The sequence below is a fragment of the Sinohyriopsis cumingii genome, chromosome 5 (genome assembly GCF_028554795.1).
Source record: "Sinohyriopsis cumingii isolate HCF-2022 chromosome 5, ASM2855479v2, whole genome shotgun sequence".
NCBI lineage: Eukaryota > Metazoa > Mollusca > Bivalvia > Unionida > Unionidae > Sinohyriopsis > Sinohyriopsis cumingii.
In genome coordinates this window covers 51,630,097-51,649,563 of record NC_142965.1, presented here as the reverse complement: position 1 = coordinate 51,649,563, position 19,467 = coordinate 51,630,097, and the positions used below count along the sequence as shown (strand labels likewise).

Below are 19,467 nucleotides of genomic sequence, written 5' to 3'. Positions count from 1 at the left end.
CATTTAATGGGATGCTCTCAGGGGAAACAAAGAACGGATCTGGCCAACTGTTGTTTCCAATTTTGGGAGAGTAATTATATGAATACTTTCAATACCTCACAGCAACAGCAATGCTGAGTGAGCATTCTCAATGGTCAGAAAAAACAGAACCAGCCAAAGAGCCAGCCTGTAAGCATCAACCCTGAAAGCTATTCTTGTTATCAAATTTGGCACCCAAGGACAAATAAATGATGAACGTTTGCAAAAATGCAAATCTGCAACATACAATGGACTGAAATAACAAAAATAGGCATCTTTATCATGATATATACACCTTACTTTTGTACCTTATGATTATTTACCCTGACTCCGGATTTTTAATGGTGATTTGGCGGCAAGTTCCTGACTTTGAATTTTTCAATGTTGTCGGGTCTGTATATATCTCAATATAAAAAGAAAACAAAACATTTCATGGGAAAATCCTATCTTTAGAACAGAAAGATCAACAACGATACAGTAATATTACGAATAATGGTGGCAAGAATAGATTCGTTCGAAGTATTGCATTGCAGGAATGTGTTTATTTTTTAAAGATAAAAACACAGTGGAAACAGAGGAAGCGGAGGATGTTGTAGATACCTCTTGTCTGAATGACCCAGTAACAGGTGAAGAAGATAGGCGCCGGTGGCATAGTGGTTAGAGCGTCCGCCTCGGATGCGGTAGGTCACGGGTTCGAACCCGGGCCGAGTCATACCAAAGGTTTATAAAAATGGTACTAACAGGTGCCTCGCTTGGAGCTCAGCATTGAGAGGTTAGTGTTAGGACTGGTCGACCTGGTTTCAGGATTGTGACTGGGTGGGACATTATTCCACATGTTTGCGACATGATTTCCGCAGTGCTGGACATCATTATAAGCTGCCACACTGCAGACATCGAAGCCATATAGCTGAAAAATTGTTAAAGCAGTGTAAAAAGTCCTAATCACACACACAAACACACATGAAGAAATATTAAAAGCTCTTATGAATTAAATAGTAAGTTCAATTGACAATGTATTTCATGATTACATTAAGGTATCAATTGCTGAGATGTTCATGCACCCATTTGTCAAAGTAAATTTGACAAAACCGATATCTGTAACGTTAGCCACCTGTTTTGGTTTTGTTTTCTGACCGGTAATTATTAAACTTATGATTTACTACATTTTTATGATAATATCGTTACCATCTGAGACACAAACTAGATTCAGGAAAGAGTGTTGCACATTGAACAAGATATTTATTTTCTATGGCCGTATTTGTTTTTTAAATAAAAGTACATTTGATAACGGATATGACGTAAGTTGCATTTCCTAGGCATCAGGGAAAGTGTTTTGGTGTGAGCAATGAATACCACAGCTGTAGACAATGAGAATATGTGTTTGTATTAGTGTTCTCCTTATTCCTACATAATTTGTAGTAATATTTACCGTATATACTCGCTTATACGTCTAGTTAAACTGCAAAATGCACATACACAGATCTGTCGTTGCATAATGCGTCGGCCGATCTGGGTAAATGCAGTTTGTTAGGAGTAATCGGTACAACATACAACATAGACCCCGATCTGCAAGTACTTAATACTATGGCAAATCAGGACCTCAGTTTTTCGCAGATTATCTTAATCACAAGCGAGTATATACAGTATTACTTAATCTGTGTCGAGGTTGTGCTGTATCTTCAGTACATACTGATTTTGAAATATGTTAAATTTAATGCGGCTTATATACTCTGCTGACACTATACTTGATGCAGATAATCATACGTACATGCAATATACTCTTACACACATGATGCAATAACTAGAAACTTAAAATAAAAAATATATTGCATTTGGTTAAAGGCGGATCACACATTCAAGGCTTAATATAAGAAATATCTATAGTGATATCATTATTTCAAGGTTCCAATTACAGATTATTTAAAGCTAGTTTTAATTTACAAAAGGTTTATATTTCATTATCAGCAAATGTATCTAAAAGCATTCTTAAGCTTAAAACTGCAAATTTTAGATTTCGTGTTCAGACTGGTAAATGGGCTGAAGTTCCCAATATAGACAGATTCAGTAAGAAAGAGTGATGAATTTAATTATCTTCTGGCGTGTTCTTATGTTTTATGAGGAATGACACAAAGACATATAGACACACACACATTATATATATATATATATATATATATATATATATATATATATATATATATATATATATATATATATATATATATATATACTCTCTCAATTAACATACGAAATCTAGGGAAAGATTGTGCTTGAAGCTGTGTCAAAATAAGCACTGGGAGACAAACTGCTGGTCATTGTCAGGTCAGTTGACCATGCTAGTGTCCTGACTATCGATTCCAACACATGCCATGTACTCCTCCTGCTTTGACACTTGTTAGCAGAAAGCGTTAGCTTAACTGTATAAGGTTGTGATATTGGAGAAAAGAGATTTACAGAAAGTTCTGACGAATAGAACAACTATACCCTGGAATTTTCCCCTGAAACTATTGCATGTGCACAAAAGAATTAAAAATGTATCTGCCAACATTATCAAAGGTCTGGTTAATAAGAAACTATTAGTGATCGTTGTTAAGTTGCTTTGAATCAGCTCATTTATAAATTGTAAAACAATAGAATGCATCCTAGAATTCATTATCTCAATACATATTCAATCGACGTTTACCAACAAACGGACATTCTAAGTAGTCCTGCAAGACAGCAGCAGGATGTAATTTATGAATGATATACATATATTGTTGGTGTTTTGGTCCATTAGGGATTATTAATACATTAGTGATAAATTCGATATAGATTTTAAATGTCTCCCTTTCCATTTTGTTTTGGTAATGAAATTGCTTTCATTAATAAAGTAGGTGATCAGTGCCGTTTATCCGCGGACCCGGGTTCGAGTATCCGTAGGGTAGGAATTAGAATTCTCTAACATCTGATGATATATATATATATATATATATATATATATATATATATATATATATATATGGCGTTAAACCCTACAACAACAACAACAATATATATATACATTGGCCGAATCCGAGACTCGAACCTACGCAGACATAGGTGAGATGGCAGTGATCCGTAACGGAAAGCGCTTTAGACCACTCGGCCACTCGGGGCCCCTTATATATATATATATATATATATATATATATATATATATATATATATATATATATATATATATATATATATGTGTGTGTGTGTGTGTGTATGTGTGAGTGTGTGTGTGTGTGTGTATGTGTGGGGGTAGGTGGGTCAGTGTTGAGGGGAGATAACTAGCATTTTCATACATTTATGATCTCTTGTAAGTGCACGACAATGGGATTTCCAAACTTGGAGTATCGGACTTTCACATTTCCTGCCTTGGAATATCCAGAATTCCAGAAATTAGCGATTGATTGAAGTCCTGTAGGCGTTTACACATACATGTAAATCGGCTTATAAAAATGGTACTAATAGCTGCATCGCTTGACGTTCAGCAGTAAGAGGTTAGTGTTAGAACTGGTCGACCTGGTGTCAGGATAATGTGGCTGGGTGGGACATCATGCTACATGTCTTCGCATGATGTCCCAGTACTAGACATCACTATAGACTGCCATATAGCAGACATCGTAGCGATATGACTGAAAAATTGTTAAAGCTAGGTTAAAAATCCAAATCACATCACACATCACATACATGTACTTGCATGATTCTAGAACAGATCCATAAATAGAAAAAGGTTCTTCGCCACAAACGTTGATCATCGTGAAGTTACGCCCAACTCTCTTGACATACATATTGCTGTCAGGAAGTTACGAATCCAAACACACTTATCTTCTGTTAATTTGATATTTCTGTTGTGACCCAATACAATATTCATCATCTCAACGCAGTGACTGAATCACTTATTTGGTCATACACATGGTTTAGAAATGGCCCGACCTTGATATAACTATGAGCAATGATCCCCGGGATGATCCAACGTACAACGATAGGATGGTGAATAATTACAAACAAAGGTAATACTTACATCAGTAAATTTCATTTTCAAGGTTTCTTATACATTTTGCTGAACTGCATGTCCTTACATAACGATCGTTGTATATTCATATACATGTATAGCAAATTATAATGATTTTGTATATGCCCTGAGAAAGTGTAAAATTTATTCAGAATAATAAAAATATCGCTTGGAAGCTATGACACCATTTTCTTCCTAAATGCATTTTCTCGATTTATTTTCCTGGCTATGGCCGAGTGGTCTAAAGCACTCACCGTTACGGATCACTGCTATCTCACCTCTGTCTGCGTGGGTTCGAGTCTCAGATTCAGCCAATGTGGGTATGTGAGAAAGCTTGCCAGTAGATTCTTTTTTGTTGTTGTTGTGGGGTTTAACGCCATTTTTCAGCACACTATAGGCTATACATAGCGGCCAGCATTAATGGTGGAGGAAGAACCCGGGAAAACCTCGGAAAGAACCAAAGAACCACCGACTCACGAGAAGCTACTGGCAAGCTTTCTCACATACCACATTGACTGAATCTGAGACTCGAACCTGCGCAGACAGAGGTGAGATGGCAGTGATCCGTAGTGGAGAGCGCTTTAGACCACTCGGCCACTCGGGGCCCACGCCAGTAGCTTCTCGAGGGTCGGTGGTTCTTTCCGGGGATTTCCCGGGTTCTTCCTCCACCATTAATACTGGCCGCCATGTATAGCCTATCGTGTGCTGAAAAATGGCGTTAAACCCTACAACAACAACAACAACATTTTTCCTGGCTAAACGTTTCTTCTATTAAACAGTTTTGTCTCACTATAATCAAATCAAAATGAGAGACAATCGTAGGCGTAAACTGATTGTTAACGGTTCTCTCCATTCATATGCATCTTAAACTAACCGAAATAATTGATGACACGTGCAGTACGTCGTGTTTTGGGACACATCTATTTGAGTTAACTGGATTTTCCTCTCATGGAGGTTGATGATGGTGGAAGTCAAAAATAACTCTTTGATTTGTACCCATTTGGATAGAGTTCAGTTCGCACCTGCTATGGATTAATCTAATATATTTGGAATACTGCATACGTATAAACTTTACTTTATCTTTAAGCTAACCGTTTTCTTGGCGTCATGCCCCTGCGGCTATTTTTACATACTGGGGCACAGCTACCTGGTCCTTATTTTGGAACCTTTTGAGATCCCCATCTTATAAAAGTATAGACAGTTCTCGATATAAACAGGCCAAGCCAGTTCCACTCTGATGTAACCTTAGCACCTGGATCATAACTAAGAAACACTGTCTGGCTCCACCATAGACTTGTGCATATAAATTGCCTCTGCTTGACAGTGGGGATTTACTTCTAATTTGTGATTATGCATTTAACATTAGTCAGGGGTCTATCATGTGACCAGCCTGTGATCATACATTGGAAACCATTGAGATCTCCACCCGTACATCCTTATATACATTTTCATGGCATGAGATGCTGCCAGAATTTCTTCGTTGAACTCCCCTACAACCTGGAAAAAAGGCTTCCGATTAATAACTGGAAGTCGGTTCACATATCCAAGGTAAAACTATACGTACGCTTGCTTGGGATAAAAAGGGCAATCAACTTTGAAGTAACTTACAGAAGCTGGGGTCGACCGAACCGAAAGAAAGAAAAAAAGCGAGACATACTTATTCACAGAACCGTTGCATTACTAGTGCAATGGATATTTTTCGGAAATCCGCGAGGCAACTTAGTTTTGAAAAACAATTGAGGAGAAATCAATGGCATTTTCGTTTATATATCAACTACGATAGGAAAGTGTAAACCATATTACCAATTTATTGCTGTCCTTTATTGTTTTATTTTTACTTTTAGTTCGTATTACGTTGATAAACAGATAACAAACATATCAAAATTTGTCTCCTAATGTTGGATCAAGCTGACTACACAGTGCATTGAGAGAGAGAGAGAGAGAGAGAGACAGAGAGAGAGACAGAGAGAGATGGGGGTGGCAGGCAGACACATTGTACAAATGCATAACCTTGTTTCAAGGCCACATTCATCTGTCTAATGCAGAGCTACTACGTACAATGAGGTTTAGATGAGAATTAAATCTGTATAGTTTAACGTGGTATTTTATCAGTAAGCTACAAATTTGTTAACTGAAACTAAAGTTCAGTCATTTCAGAATTTTCTTAGTTATAAGAGAGCGTGTGCGTGATATGACTCGTAGCTTTGAAACAGAAGCTATCCTGATCGGTTCTTGTGCACATTGTAGTGACGATTTCAGATACTATAAAGCAAGATATTCCGTGTTATTCCGAAAGGAATGTATTTCGTTTAGGTCGCACATAACTTGAGATACGATATAGAATGATTGCATGCTCCACTGATTCCAGCAAGTGTTATATTTCTAACTCGGTTTTTTTTTTCTCTTGCTTTTTTCAGTTCTGGACAAGATACATGTGATCTAACAACAGATCGTTGCTTCGCAGATTATTCAGCAGTAAACAATGTACTCTGTTATGAAAATTATCCCTTGGACATTTATTGCTTTACTCTCAGGCCATATCTCCGCATCTTCGGTACGTATGTGCATCTGTCTATTGAATTTAATATTTCTAAAATGCTTTTTTGAACGAAATTGGCAGCAATATATTGCACAACATGGGGTATATAGTTACTAATAAACTAAACGTATATAAGTATGTGTTAATTATGAAGACATAAGTTCACTGTTTCTGTTAAAAAAATATTCTAGATGGGTGTAAAAATACAATAGGATCTTAACTAGCTCATGTGACCAGAGTAAGCAAGTCACATGACTGCTGTCAATACACAATAAAGTTAAGCACTTCAGTCAACAACCTCTGCATCAGAGAAAAAACTGCAGATATCTAATTTATGATCCAAATGTTTTGTTTTATTCGACATAGAAAGGAGTTATGGTGTGGTTTATTATCACTAGAAAGTATTCCCCAAAAGAAACATGGGTTTTACTTACACAATGCTGATTCGTTTCAGTCATTCGCCATAAATTTAAGGGGGTGGGGGAAGAGCTAACTGCTACAACTATAGCCATGTTACCAATGACAGCCAGAATAAATATATTCTGATCTGTTATTCTTTCAACTTTAAATGTATGTAAGGTTTATGCACATATGTGGGTTCAGCGCTGTAACATTCTGTACCCCTCCCCTTTGACAACTAAAACATCACTAGTAATCTTGCTGCCAAACTTGCATACTTTAATACGGGACACTGAGAATTCATTAAATTTTTATGGGACTCGGGTAAGCAGGAGCGTGCAAATTAGAAGTAAACAACAGAGTGAGTACATAGTGTAGCAGACCTTTGAGTTTATTTTTTTTTTATTTTTTTTGTGTTCATATATAAATAATCTATTGGCAACAACTTCTAGTTATAGGGAAACCAAGCAGTGATGGTAACAGATCATTCCAAATACTCTGTTATATTTGTCATGATCATGAACTTTATGACCATCTCAGACAACATTTACTTCAGTAGGAGATAACGGTGTGAACCACAACTTGACAAAATAATTCTGACATTTTGGACCTTGTCTTTTAAAACTAGAGTTTTTCGAGACAAAGCAATTTTTCAGTACGCGATACAATTTGTCTGGTATAGGACTCTGATATTACCACACTTTAGAAGCCAAAATATGCATCATCATTCCGTTTGTCATCTATATACATCTAACCAGACTCGATGGCCACAATTGTGTGTGTGTGTGTGTGTGTGTGTGTGTGTGTGTGTGCGTGTGTGTGTGGAGGAAGTAGAATGCGAGCAAAACCGAATCTTGTACATAACAATTTTTCATGGATCAGAAGTTGATCTCGGTCAGCAGTTTTCCTATGGCAAGGTTCTCGAGAATGGAAGAAAACACATTGACCAGTCTGCTTCAAAATATCTTGTCTACAAATGAATTTTTGTCAGGAAACCAAAATTGACAATTGCATAAACTGTAAATAACTACATAATTATTGTTTGATAAGTAGGTCACTGTAATCTGCTTTCCTTAGTGATTGTTCCTAATGATCCGAGGCACACCCAGACAAATGTCCTTGAAGATAGCATAACTAATCCTGGAGGTAAGGATAGATGCGCACAACTTTGTCATGTGATATTGCCATTTGCAAAGAATAAAACTATTAGTGTAAGACAAATAGGTCATTGTGACCCTTTACCCTAGATTAGTTTTAAATTACACGAGAAGGACCTCAACCAAGTTCCATGAACATATATCATGGTTAGATGGTCGAAATTTGCAAGTAACATGGAAGTTTAATGCTGACCTTAAGCTATAAAAAACTCATTCACTCACGATAAGGAGATCACTGCTCGATATAGTTTTCTATGGTGGTTCCAATTCAAGTAAAAGCAATATCCAGACCAAGTTTCATAAGAAACGATACCTACATCTAAAGTTCTGCCATGAAACAAAACTTTAAACATTGGGATACACCTGTAAACAAGTAAGTTTTTAATGTAAGAAAACAGGTCAATGTCGCCACTTTTCAGTGGACTAGTTCAAACTGATTCCAAGAAGCACCCTCGTGACGTTCCACTCAAATTGCATGCCTAAAACTGTATTGGAAAGAAAAGAAAGAGAAAAAAAGAACAATGAAAAGTCTAGCTTACCTGACTGCAGAATACATTAATGATTACGCGGGTACAGTGTTGGATCATTTTTTATAGTACAGTTGAGGTAATGAATGCAGGTTAGAAATTAAGTGAACGTTTGTTTCTTTGTGCAGGGTTTGAATTATGCAGATGGCAGTCATGAGATTGAAGAATTTATCTTGTCTAGAAAATTACGAGAAGGTAACTAAATATAGTAATATAAATATCATTTGTATATCACGTCTCAACCCGAATTCTTTTAGACGACACCCACAATTTGTTTCAGTTGAAGACTGTCACAATTCTATTTTAGTATTTTGCTATGTTGTTTTAGATAAATCAAGCAATGTCTGTTTTAATCCAAGAAAGAGTTATTCACTGATTCACGGACATTTTGTGTCAGTGATTTTAATTGTGCATTATTGAAAGACGGGTAATAACAAAATCTTTCTTCCATCCATTTTACTATGTTTGTGATTAATGACTGAAACATTTTGTGTAAATAGCTTTACATGACACAGTGAAATAAAAAACAACTTTACCGATTCTTAATTGATAACAACATGTAGTTATTATTTCAATGTAAGTAGGATATGTATATTTCATTTTTAATGTACAAAATTTTCATTTCACGTCGCCAAGTGTATTACCAGCTCTTTTGCCTAATAATATTACACAAGTTGAATAACCAGACCATTTTTGTTCCTATTTCCACCAGCTGGATTAAAAGATTTTGAGCTATCACGATTGGAGCACTTGGAGAATGGAACCATGTGAGTCATTAATTCATTTCTCCCATTTAACGTGTGATGTGATGTGATTTGGATTTTTAACGTAGCTTTAACAAGTTTTCAGTCATATTTCAGTCCCATTTAACGTGCTGAACGGCCAGTGTGGGTACATGGTAAATATGTATTGAAGCTTCTCGTGAGTTGATGGTTCTTTTCAGGGTTTTTTCCGGGTTCTTCCTCCACCATTTATACTGGCCGCCATCTATAGCCTATCTTGTATTGAACAAAACGAAGTTAAAATCCATAAAAGGAAGAAAAACAACAACATGCCGAACTCTCTGGCGTGAACTAGATCTGTCAGTTAACATTCACATAGTTTCCAATGGACAGCAGACTAAATCAATAGCTAACTATTGTTTCATTAAGTAGATAACGTTGACAAAAAAGTAGGTTTTGAGAAGAAATATTGGTGTTCGCAATCTAACGGAGCATTCTTCTTTCTAAAGTGATTACATAATTTTGTCGTTGGTAGGACGCGCGCGCGCGCGCGCGTGTGTGTGTGTGTGTGTGTGTGTGTTCAGCTTTAGTGGATATATGAATGTCTCCGGAGTTAAACATTTTATTTAGTCATTGACACGCAGAGTAAAGGTAACCTTAGCTATATTATAGGTATATTATTGTAGACATTAAAGACCGCGTACAAATTCCATTAGGGCTAGACACGTGAAATCTGATTAATGAGGGCTGTTTGATAAATGATTGTGCAAACAGTTTCGGAATATGATATCTCTTTTAAGGCTGGGACTGGTAGGGTGGATATATTTTAGATTTGTAAGAGCTCGTAAGTTCTATGTCTTAATTGTATTAAAATCAATGTACGTAATAAATCAACCAGGTGTCAATACATGTCAGACTGGGAACAGTGATCTGTCAGGATCTTTCCATACCCCCACCCCTCTGTCCATAAGTTTTATATTTTTAACATTTTTTCAGTCATATCGCTACGATGTCTACTGTGTGGCAGTTTATTGTGATGTCTAACACTGGGGCATCATTACACATCCAGTCACATTATCCTGGCACCATTCGACCACTCCTAACACTAACGTATTAATGCTGAGCGCCAAGCGAGGCACTTGTTAGTACCATTTTTTGTATGACTCGGCCGGGGTTGGAGCCTGCGACCTCCCGCATCCGAGGTGGACGCTCTAACCATTAGGCTACCGGAGCGGTCCCATGCATTTGGACAACCCAGTCATATTTGTGAAATGATTGATCACAATATAAATCAATAATGAATGAGACATTAAGGCTTCTTTACACGAGAAAATCACGCTGCGAATAAGATCGCATTTAACTGATATTTGTTCAGGTAAGAGACCTTAAGACACTACTGTGTTGTTCTCTTTCGTTTGTTTCGTATCATAGATTCAAAAATATTAAGAAGAATGAAGCGTTCAACTTCATTTCAAGAACCGATCACCTTGTCAATACCAGCGTATGGAGAGACTTTTCAGCTTGAGTTGATGCACGTGCAGTCAGTGCTTCATCCCAGTGCTACCATATCGACACGTGCTGGAGATGCCGAGGAAAAGAAATGGACAGGAACACATCCAGATTGCTTCCTTGCAGGATCTGTGGCGTCGCATGGTGGGACAGCGTCGATATCCTACTGTTCAGAGCTGGTAATATTTTTGATTCTTTTTCTTTCTCGCGCATTTGCTAAGAATCACGTATTTAAAATTTTAACGTGCTTTGATAAATTCTATTTTTATCACTAAGGTAATACCCTTCCGACTTTAAGTTAGATGGAACCAATATCTGATAAACAGGAGAAACGTGATATAATAGCTATACTAATAATGTATTTGTTCTTTCTTTGTAATTTATATAAGTTATATTTGCTATTATTTGTTGAAATCTTCCACACTGCATGTTTGCTCTAACCGTACGGTCTGATCTTCATTGATATTGATTTCTAAACTACAACTGTATCAGTTGTGCTAAAAAACCTTGTCAATAAATGATGATATTATTAATAAATAAACGCTTCCTATCAACTTTAAGGCAATACATACATACATACATACATACATACATACATACATACATACATACATACATACATTTCTTTGATTATAAGCAATTAATTATTCCCAAACACCCATTTTCTGAAAGGAACAGCTTTTCTGATAATAAACAAGAATTACGACACTACTGGATACGAGGGCGATCTGTAGATACAACGTTTTCAGAATATTCATCCATGCTCTGGGTGCGAAATTTCAGAAGGCGATGGAGTTACACATGACTATAGTGGCTATGTAGTTATTCTGCAGAAGAAGTTGGGTTAGGGGTGGGGGAAGGTGCACATGTGATCCAAACGTTAATTATCATTTCCGGGTATGTTTACATTTACATTATGGGGCACTTGAGACCCAGACTGGTAATTAACATTATGGGGCACTTGATAGTTAAACGTACATATTTTCTGATAGCTATTCTACACCCTTTCTTCGAGTACTATCCGTCAGCTACTTTCTGATTACTATCCAACACCCACCTTCTGATATAACAATGACCAAGACCTCCAATACCATTTTCTACTGATCAAAGTGGTTATGAGTGCTTCCACACATCGTACATGCAAACATACAAACATACTATCACAGAAGAGGTTTAGGATGTTAAAGAAGAGAGATGAAATCACACACAGTCACACACAAACAAGGATAGCTATGTTTTAAAGACACGTGGCTGACCATGTAAAGGGTCGTTTGATATATACCACACTTGCATTTAGTAGACGCACCTCTCAGGTCTGGCTTTGGAAGCAGCACATTTGTTGTATCAATCATCCCTATCGCAAGATTAATGGTTGGTGAGAGGAAACACTGTAAATGGTTAGCCTCACTTTCCCGACCATCAGGATTGGATAATGCAATCTGCATTTTATTGCGGTATCTCTTCTCTCAGTGTTTTTATTATTCCCTCTTTCGCTTTCTCTCTTCTGCTCTCACCCGAGTGTGGTCGAGACGCTAAAATTCTCTCTCTCTCTCTCTCTCTCTCTCTCTCTCTCTCTCTCTCTCTCTCTCTCTCTCGTGCGCCCATCCCCTCTTGATTTTCACAGCTTTATGTGCTTTAAGCAGGGACGTGAAGGATATCATCCCTCAGGTTCGGAACTCTTGAACTTCCACGTCACAGCCGAAATACTGCACTTCGTCTCCTTGTCCCAAGTCGGCAAATCCAGCTCTGACTAATGTTTTGGGCTAGGTTCTTCCAGATGTTTGAGACATTTCCCTTTCTAAAACTGGAATCGACTTTCAAAACTATAATAGCTAGGCGAATCCACTGTAAACGTGTAGTCTTCATTTATTTGTAATTTTATATACTCTTCTTGTTTTCTTGCTTATTTGTGAGTGTATGGGTGAGTCTCAAAAGCATCACGTTTGTAGTAGCAAGGTCGAGCTACACTGCTGACGTCACAGACTATAGCATCACCCTGGTCACATGGCACTGCATCACAGTCGACTTCATTGAATCTGAAGTCAGCAATGGATTGAAATTTCAAAAGGACCAGTGGAGAGTGAAGCTTATTGACATATTAAGGATATAACATGCTTGCATCGATGTATTTGATTTGTTCTCCTTGAGATTTGTCAGTTTCGTACAACAATCATATAGAATTAGTTCGTCCTCCAAAGAAGCTGTCATATACATTTAAAGGCTTTATGTCCACTATTTTTTAATCGTCAACCATGCAACGAAATTCTGGATCTTTTATAAATGTATATAAAAAACACAGTCGTGTTCCCATATTACTGTCACTTGACATCCTTGACTTGACTTCTTCTATGACACTCAGTGAAATGATTGTTTGGGTCTCATTGTGGAAAAGAAGTAGCATAACTTAAATAAACAGTCTTGCAATTTCCTACACGATCTGCTGATTTTCTACTTCCCGGCCACCCACTGAATAAAGTCCAACTTATACTCTCCACCACCGTTACTAGCTTGTTGTATCCATTTGTCTTGTATTTCACACTAGTAATGCAACCAACACAAAGCGTTTTGCAGAATATCAACAATTAACAGATACCATTAAGGTGAAATGATGTCCAGTGTTTTCTCAAGTATGAACTTCTTTAGATAGACTCATCCACTCGCTTCGACAATGGTAGTAGCTCCCTCTGTGATCAAGACATATTGGTCAAATGTTCCACAACAACGTCGTAAAATGTTCACACCGGATCAACAATATTTCACTAGTTGCTCTTGAAAATCAAAAGGGACTGACAAGAGAGTGTTTGAGACCAAATGTAGTAAGTTTCTCTTTGTTCTGTTTGCATATCATCGAAGTCGTAGTAGTGATTTATCTTCCGGCAAATGGGGGAGCACAATGTGTTGATTAACTTAGGTATTGCTAAAGAGTGGACAGTAACTTCTTGACATATATGCTACTTCAAATATTTAAAGTATTTCTCAAAGGCCTAGTCAGATAACTCATAGAATCTTGAAATTGTCGTTTCCTGCTTTGATGAAAATGATTTTGGCCACGTTCATGTTGAGTGTTGGAATTTCACTTCCTTGATTTGAATACTATTTCACAAGAAATTATTCAGGCGTATCCTAAGAGATTGTGAGCTATGACTAGCTTAACGACGACTGTTTCTGTAACGATGTACCTCCAAGTGTCGTCGGTGAGGTCTAAAACCCACTCAGCAAAACCAGAATAGTATATACTAGAGCAAACGGAATATGTTTTCACGTCGTCTTAAATCTCGCTACAATTTCGATAGAGATTGCATACAAGTTTTGCACACAGTCGATGCAAACACGATAAGCTGGACAACACAAGATGTAAATTCTATTTTCCGTTCGATATTTGGAGTAAAAAGCAGATAAAGTCCAAATAGTGATCCTGGAAGATATTAATTCTGCAGGTGTCCATCCAGACATGATACTTTAAACTGGTATGAGAGCTGGATAGTCTCAAATGATCATTTTGTAGCTTGGAACTGTCGTTAAATTCTTCTTACATTGACAAAGATAAGTCAGTAATGAAGACATTGGATTTCTTTGCTGGAATGTAAGATTTGAATTCTTTAAATTTCACCGTGTATATGTAAGCTGTCATTTAAAATTTTCTGGAAGTCACTTTTCTGAGTAGCTCCAATGTCAAACTAATCTCTAACGGCTGTCGAACATTTTTCTTTTCCCACTGATCTTGATTTCCAAAGTTTCATGTTGGTAGATGTTGGATAGCAGACGATAATTGCATCTTCAAAAACCACTGGCATGCTCTTCTGCCAACACTGCTGTCAGTGCACGAGTTGACAAGGTATTAGCACTTGTGACTGATGTCGCATCTGGCATCTGGGTGCTGAACACCAGTATAGTCATAGTACGTATTTGGAAATCTTGGATTGTGAATCTCTCTCTCTCTCTCTTGGGACCGCAATGGTGGCCGAGTCCGCTTCGGATGCGGGATGTCGCGGTTTCGAACCCCGGATGAGTCATACCGAAGACTTATACAAATGGTTTTAACAGCTAATTGGATGACAAAGAAGCTGTATAGAAGTCAAGTCGTAGGATACTTCTTCTCCCGTGGCCACTTTCAGTGATATAATACTTATCGTAATTGCTTACAGCCACAAATGGAGCTGCAGAACAAGGAAAGAAAGGGAATCTTACTGGATACGCCGCCTTACAACGTTGAAACCAATCGGTTTAAACCAAGATGATTAGAAAAAGACAGCCACGCACAGATACAATCATCTTTTTTGCAACCTACACATTTTCGTTTAAATAATTCTCTAAATTTGCTTATTAGTTGCCAAATAGCATATAATTACTACTATCAGTTTGAAATATTCAGGATATAATTTGCGCTCACATACCTTTGTATAAAATAGCTGATAGCGATATGGCTTACCGATTTCTTGGACAGACCAAATATATTTTCAACATCCGCATCAAGTTGAAGTAGAATAGGCGAAACACAAACATTTTCAAGTTTTTATACCTGCAGAAATAGTAATGTAACTGCAGAAATAGTAATGTAAAGTTTTGTAGCCTCAATGGTTTTTCTGTTGATTTGACTGTCTTGTCTCTCTTTTGTATTTTGATTTGCCTTTGAAAAATACTCATTCAGAGTCGAAAGCGCTCAGGGTACTTAGACACTGGTTTTGCACTGTTCGTTTTCAGTTTATATATATATATATATATATATATATATATATATATATATATATATATATATATATATATATATATATATATATATATATATATATATGTGTGTGTGTGTGTGTGTGTGTGTGTGTGTGTGTGTGTGTGTTCCTCCTTCTTTTACAGCTTACCCCTCTTATGACATTATGTTTGTGCGTTCGTATGTATAATGCATAGAAGCCCTGCCGCTCTTTTAGCTGGCTATTAAAGGTATGTGGTCTTGATCATTCCCAGAACATGTTGATGGCATATCCAAAATTAAATGTTTTGATAGTATATCAAACGGTAGCTGGGTGATGGATGGTATATTAAAAAGTTAAATTTGAACTGTAATACAAATTAAATGACAGATAGCATATCACAAAGTGGGTGCTGGATAGTAATCAAAACGTAAGCGATTAACATTATATCAAAAATTGTGTGTTGGATAGTTCTCTGAATATTTGTGATGGATAGTACTTAATATGGATATTGGACAGTACTGTTAAAGTTGAATAGTTTGACTCTCATGAGCCCTACATTGTTAAGTTAGCTTTGTCTTTCAAGTATCCCTCAATGCGAATTTTCTGTTACTGTAATGACCTTTAATAAGATTTTCCTCGACGAAAATTCACCAGAATTGCATCAAATGTGACAAGAAATATTGCAACACACAAGGGATCCCAATACCGATGTATTCAAAACTTCTCCTACGTGCGCCTAGCTTGACGTTTCCCTTGCTTCCAATTGACATCAATCAGTCGGTGTCAGCTAAACAGATTTTAAACGCGCCTATATCACAAAGAATTTTACTCTAATTACCGGATGAACACAGCCTCACGAGACAGTAATTTGACATTTGTATGGTTTTTCTTGCTTCACGTTCATATGACTTATCAGTACGCTTTTCCAAGCTGCAGGCTGTAGATTGACGTCACGCATGACTAAACGACCATAACACCTAATACGAAGAAATATTCTTTTCTCATATTACTAAACACGTATTCTTGAAGATATCCAGACGTATCCTTATGTTTAGAAATTTGGGTCCATTTTAACTACTTTGTACTATACCATAAAGTCTCGTTAAAACTGTACATCATGAGATCTGCTCCTAGTAATTGGCATATTAGTTGGTTTGACAAATATCTTTTCAACACCAACCCATAATCCAACATGTAATCTGTAAAGTCCAGCAATGATACAAAATGGCAACGTAAATTCAAGTAGCTCATATCGAAAGTTTGAAATATTTATTTTTCTAAAGTGATGTTTTCTGTTTGTGCAAGTAGTGCCGATCATTCATGAGATATTTCCACAGTTACTAAAGACAGAAACCTTAAAACGAATACTTGTTTAAAACTAAACAATGAAATTTGACTAAATTTGATCGAAAACTTTCTCACGAAAAACATTCTTAACGATTGTTTCAAAACAAATTTTGAAACGAATGCAAAGGGCTTCATTAAACCAGCTCGAAAAGTTTTACAAAATCTTTTGACAAGAATCGTCTCGAGATTCAGACAGAACAATTCCTCTCTCACCGTCATCAAAATTGGCAACCGTTACTAAATAACCGAAAACTTTTAAAGGACGATTTCTTTTTTTGTTGTTTATTATCTTCTCAGGTAAATTGGCCACCAACCATTGCATGAATTTAACAGATTGTTAGACGTGATGAAAGCCAGCAGAGAGAATTTTGGCATCCATTTTTCTTCTTCTTCTTCTTCTTCTTCTTCTTATTATTATTATTATTATTATTATTATTATTTACAGAGAGGATATTTTAACGACGATGTGCATGAATACCATATACAAACACTTCCAGAACAAATTATTGCGAAATTCACACAGTTGAACAACATCAACAACATCTTGGTGGCGAGAGGGCTTAGGACGTCATCACTTGAAAACCCGAGTATTGCAGGTACAAAGAACTTATCATAACATTAAATTTATCACATTTGAAAGTGATATATAAGTTGCATCTTTCAAGAATATATCGACAACATGTAGCCGACCAGACGGGTTCACCAGGTAGATCGCAATATACCGTGTCCATACGCAATATATAAATCTTCAAAGATGCATTAATAATCGTATATTTAAATTTATTTTGCTCTTGGCTAAAAACTGTTTTGTGTTTACCTAATTGGAACTGCAATTTCATACTTGAAAAATTTACTTTAATTAACGTCCTAATGTTCATATATTTTTCAATAAGGAAATTATTCCTCAATACCAAATTTTAATTTTTTGCAGACCCGACTGACATACAGAGTTTTATTCATTTATATCTACAGTGCATCTGAAAGTCGCCTAAAGATTATTCTGAAATGGATAACTTAAACTCATTTTCAGTTTAATATTCATTTCTCAAAGGCGACAAACATAACCCCAACACAGACAGACCACCTGTCGTGTATTCAGTTTACATATGGTTCTCACTTGTATGCAGCACGCTTACTACTTTAAATTAAGTATATCAGGCAAGAATTACTTATTTGTTTAGTGTTTTCTGCCAATTAAGAACATCAACGAAATGAAATTGTGCTGAGGAATACCGAATGAAGTACCTCACCCAAACATTACACTGAAAGCCTGTTTGGTCAGGGCAGGGTTCGAAATGTACCAATCTGGTTGCGAGTCCACCACCCTCAGTACGGACGGTTCTGAGAGAGAGAGAGAGAGAGAGAGTACTTGACGGACATAAACAAGGAATTAATGTTGTCAAGAAAAAGGGAAAAAGGAACCTCAAGACTGTCGAATATTTATTTCCTTTCTTTTCATGTAGATTATTTCGATTCAGTAGACAGTGGATCAGAATGGACAGAAGACACCTCAGGCCTAAGAAGGTCACACAGGGCGACGTCTATACCATCCATTGAAGTTGAAACTGCAGTCTACACCGACCAGCTGATGACAGAGATCTTGGAAAATGGCGGGGCCACGTCGATGGAGGGGAAGATAGAGAGAATGCTGGTTCAGTGGAACGGGGTATATGGATCGGCTGTGCAAGCGAATACATTATTTGGTTTGATAAAATACCGATGTTTATTTAAATGACATTGTCCGAAATATCAATGGGATTGTACAATTTTTTTCATGTATAAAAAGTAATAGATTTGAAGACATTTTAAAAGAAAATTAGGGTCAGGATATCGAAAATTCTAGAAAGATGTGATAGTAAATAATGATTCTAATAATATTAATACTAATACTACTAATACTAATGATGATAATATAAATAATGAAATACCGGTGTATATATTCAACACAAACTACGTCAGACATGGTTACGTCAAGGAAAAAAGAGAGAAGTTAAAAGTTATAATGGTATAACGAAGGGTCCAAAATGCTGTTAGAGATTGTTGGATCAGAAATAGATGTAGACATTAGAAGTGTCCGAAATGCCTGTAGACATAAGATAAACTTTGATAGCAGAGGCATTACACGTAGTTAAGCGTGCATGATTTGTAACATATATGTTATGCATTTCCAGCAAGGAGAAGAATGAAGTGCAATCCTCAGGAACATACATGTATGCAACAAAGGATTAGCATTATTTAAGAATGCACCAACTTAGTAAAGAGAGTAAAATTGTCATGTTTTTCGCTTGTCATCTGTCAGATATTATTATGTGTGTATTTATGTTGTAGGTCCAGAGCGAGTGGAGTAAACGCAATCAACTCGGCTACGATGTGAAAATTACAATCAAACGGATGGTATTCTTTACGCAAGACCCAGTAAGTGTGTGCATAGTTTCTATATTAATATTTTTTATATTAATTTTATCATGGTACTCAAAACGATCTGGTTAAATATTTGGTGTTTTTTTTTTCTTCTACAAATTCGTTTCATGCCATGAATC

The 19,467-nt window shown here is 36.6% G+C and overlaps 1 protein-coding gene and 1 long non-coding RNA gene across 7 annotated transcripts in view; both read left to right on the top strand.

The window, feature by feature from the left end:
- Nucleotides 1–9,901, top strand: part of LOC149799156 (uncharacterized) — a 41,086-nt gene extending 31,185 nt beyond the window's left edge. Inside the window, exons 1-4 of one of the 2 annotated variants that reach the window (XR_016421095.1) lie at nucleotides 3,894–4,037; nucleotides 6,457–6,593; nucleotides 8,790–8,856; nucleotides 9,374–9,901. This is a non-coding gene — a long non-coding RNA (uncharacterized LOC149799156). Of the gene's footprint in view, nucleotides 1–3,893; nucleotides 4,038–6,456; nucleotides 6,594–8,789; nucleotides 8,857–9,373 lie in introns of those variants that run through there. The other variant, XR_016421094.1, reaches the window with a different exon arrangement.
- A 912-nt stretch (nucleotides 9,902–10,813) lies between these two features.
- Nucleotides 10,814–19,467, top strand: part of LOC149799155 (A disintegrin and metalloproteinase with thrombospondin motifs 18-like) — a 55,969-nt gene continuing 47,315 nt past the window's right edge. For all 5 annotated transcript variants that reach the window (XM_089958303.1, XM_089958302.1, XM_089958300.1 and 2 more), the window contains exons 1-4: nucleotides 10,814–11,071; nucleotides 17,373–17,523; nucleotides 18,391–18,593; nucleotides 19,256–19,342. In XM_089958303.1, the coding sequence (XP_089814429.1) occupies nucleotides 10,835–11,071; nucleotides 17,373–17,523; nucleotides 18,391–18,593; nucleotides 19,256–19,342 (678 nt within the window). In that variant the 5' untranslated portion in view covers nucleotides 10,814–10,834. The remainder of the gene's footprint in view (nucleotides 11,072–17,372; nucleotides 17,524–18,390; nucleotides 18,594–19,255; nucleotides 19,343–19,467) is intronic.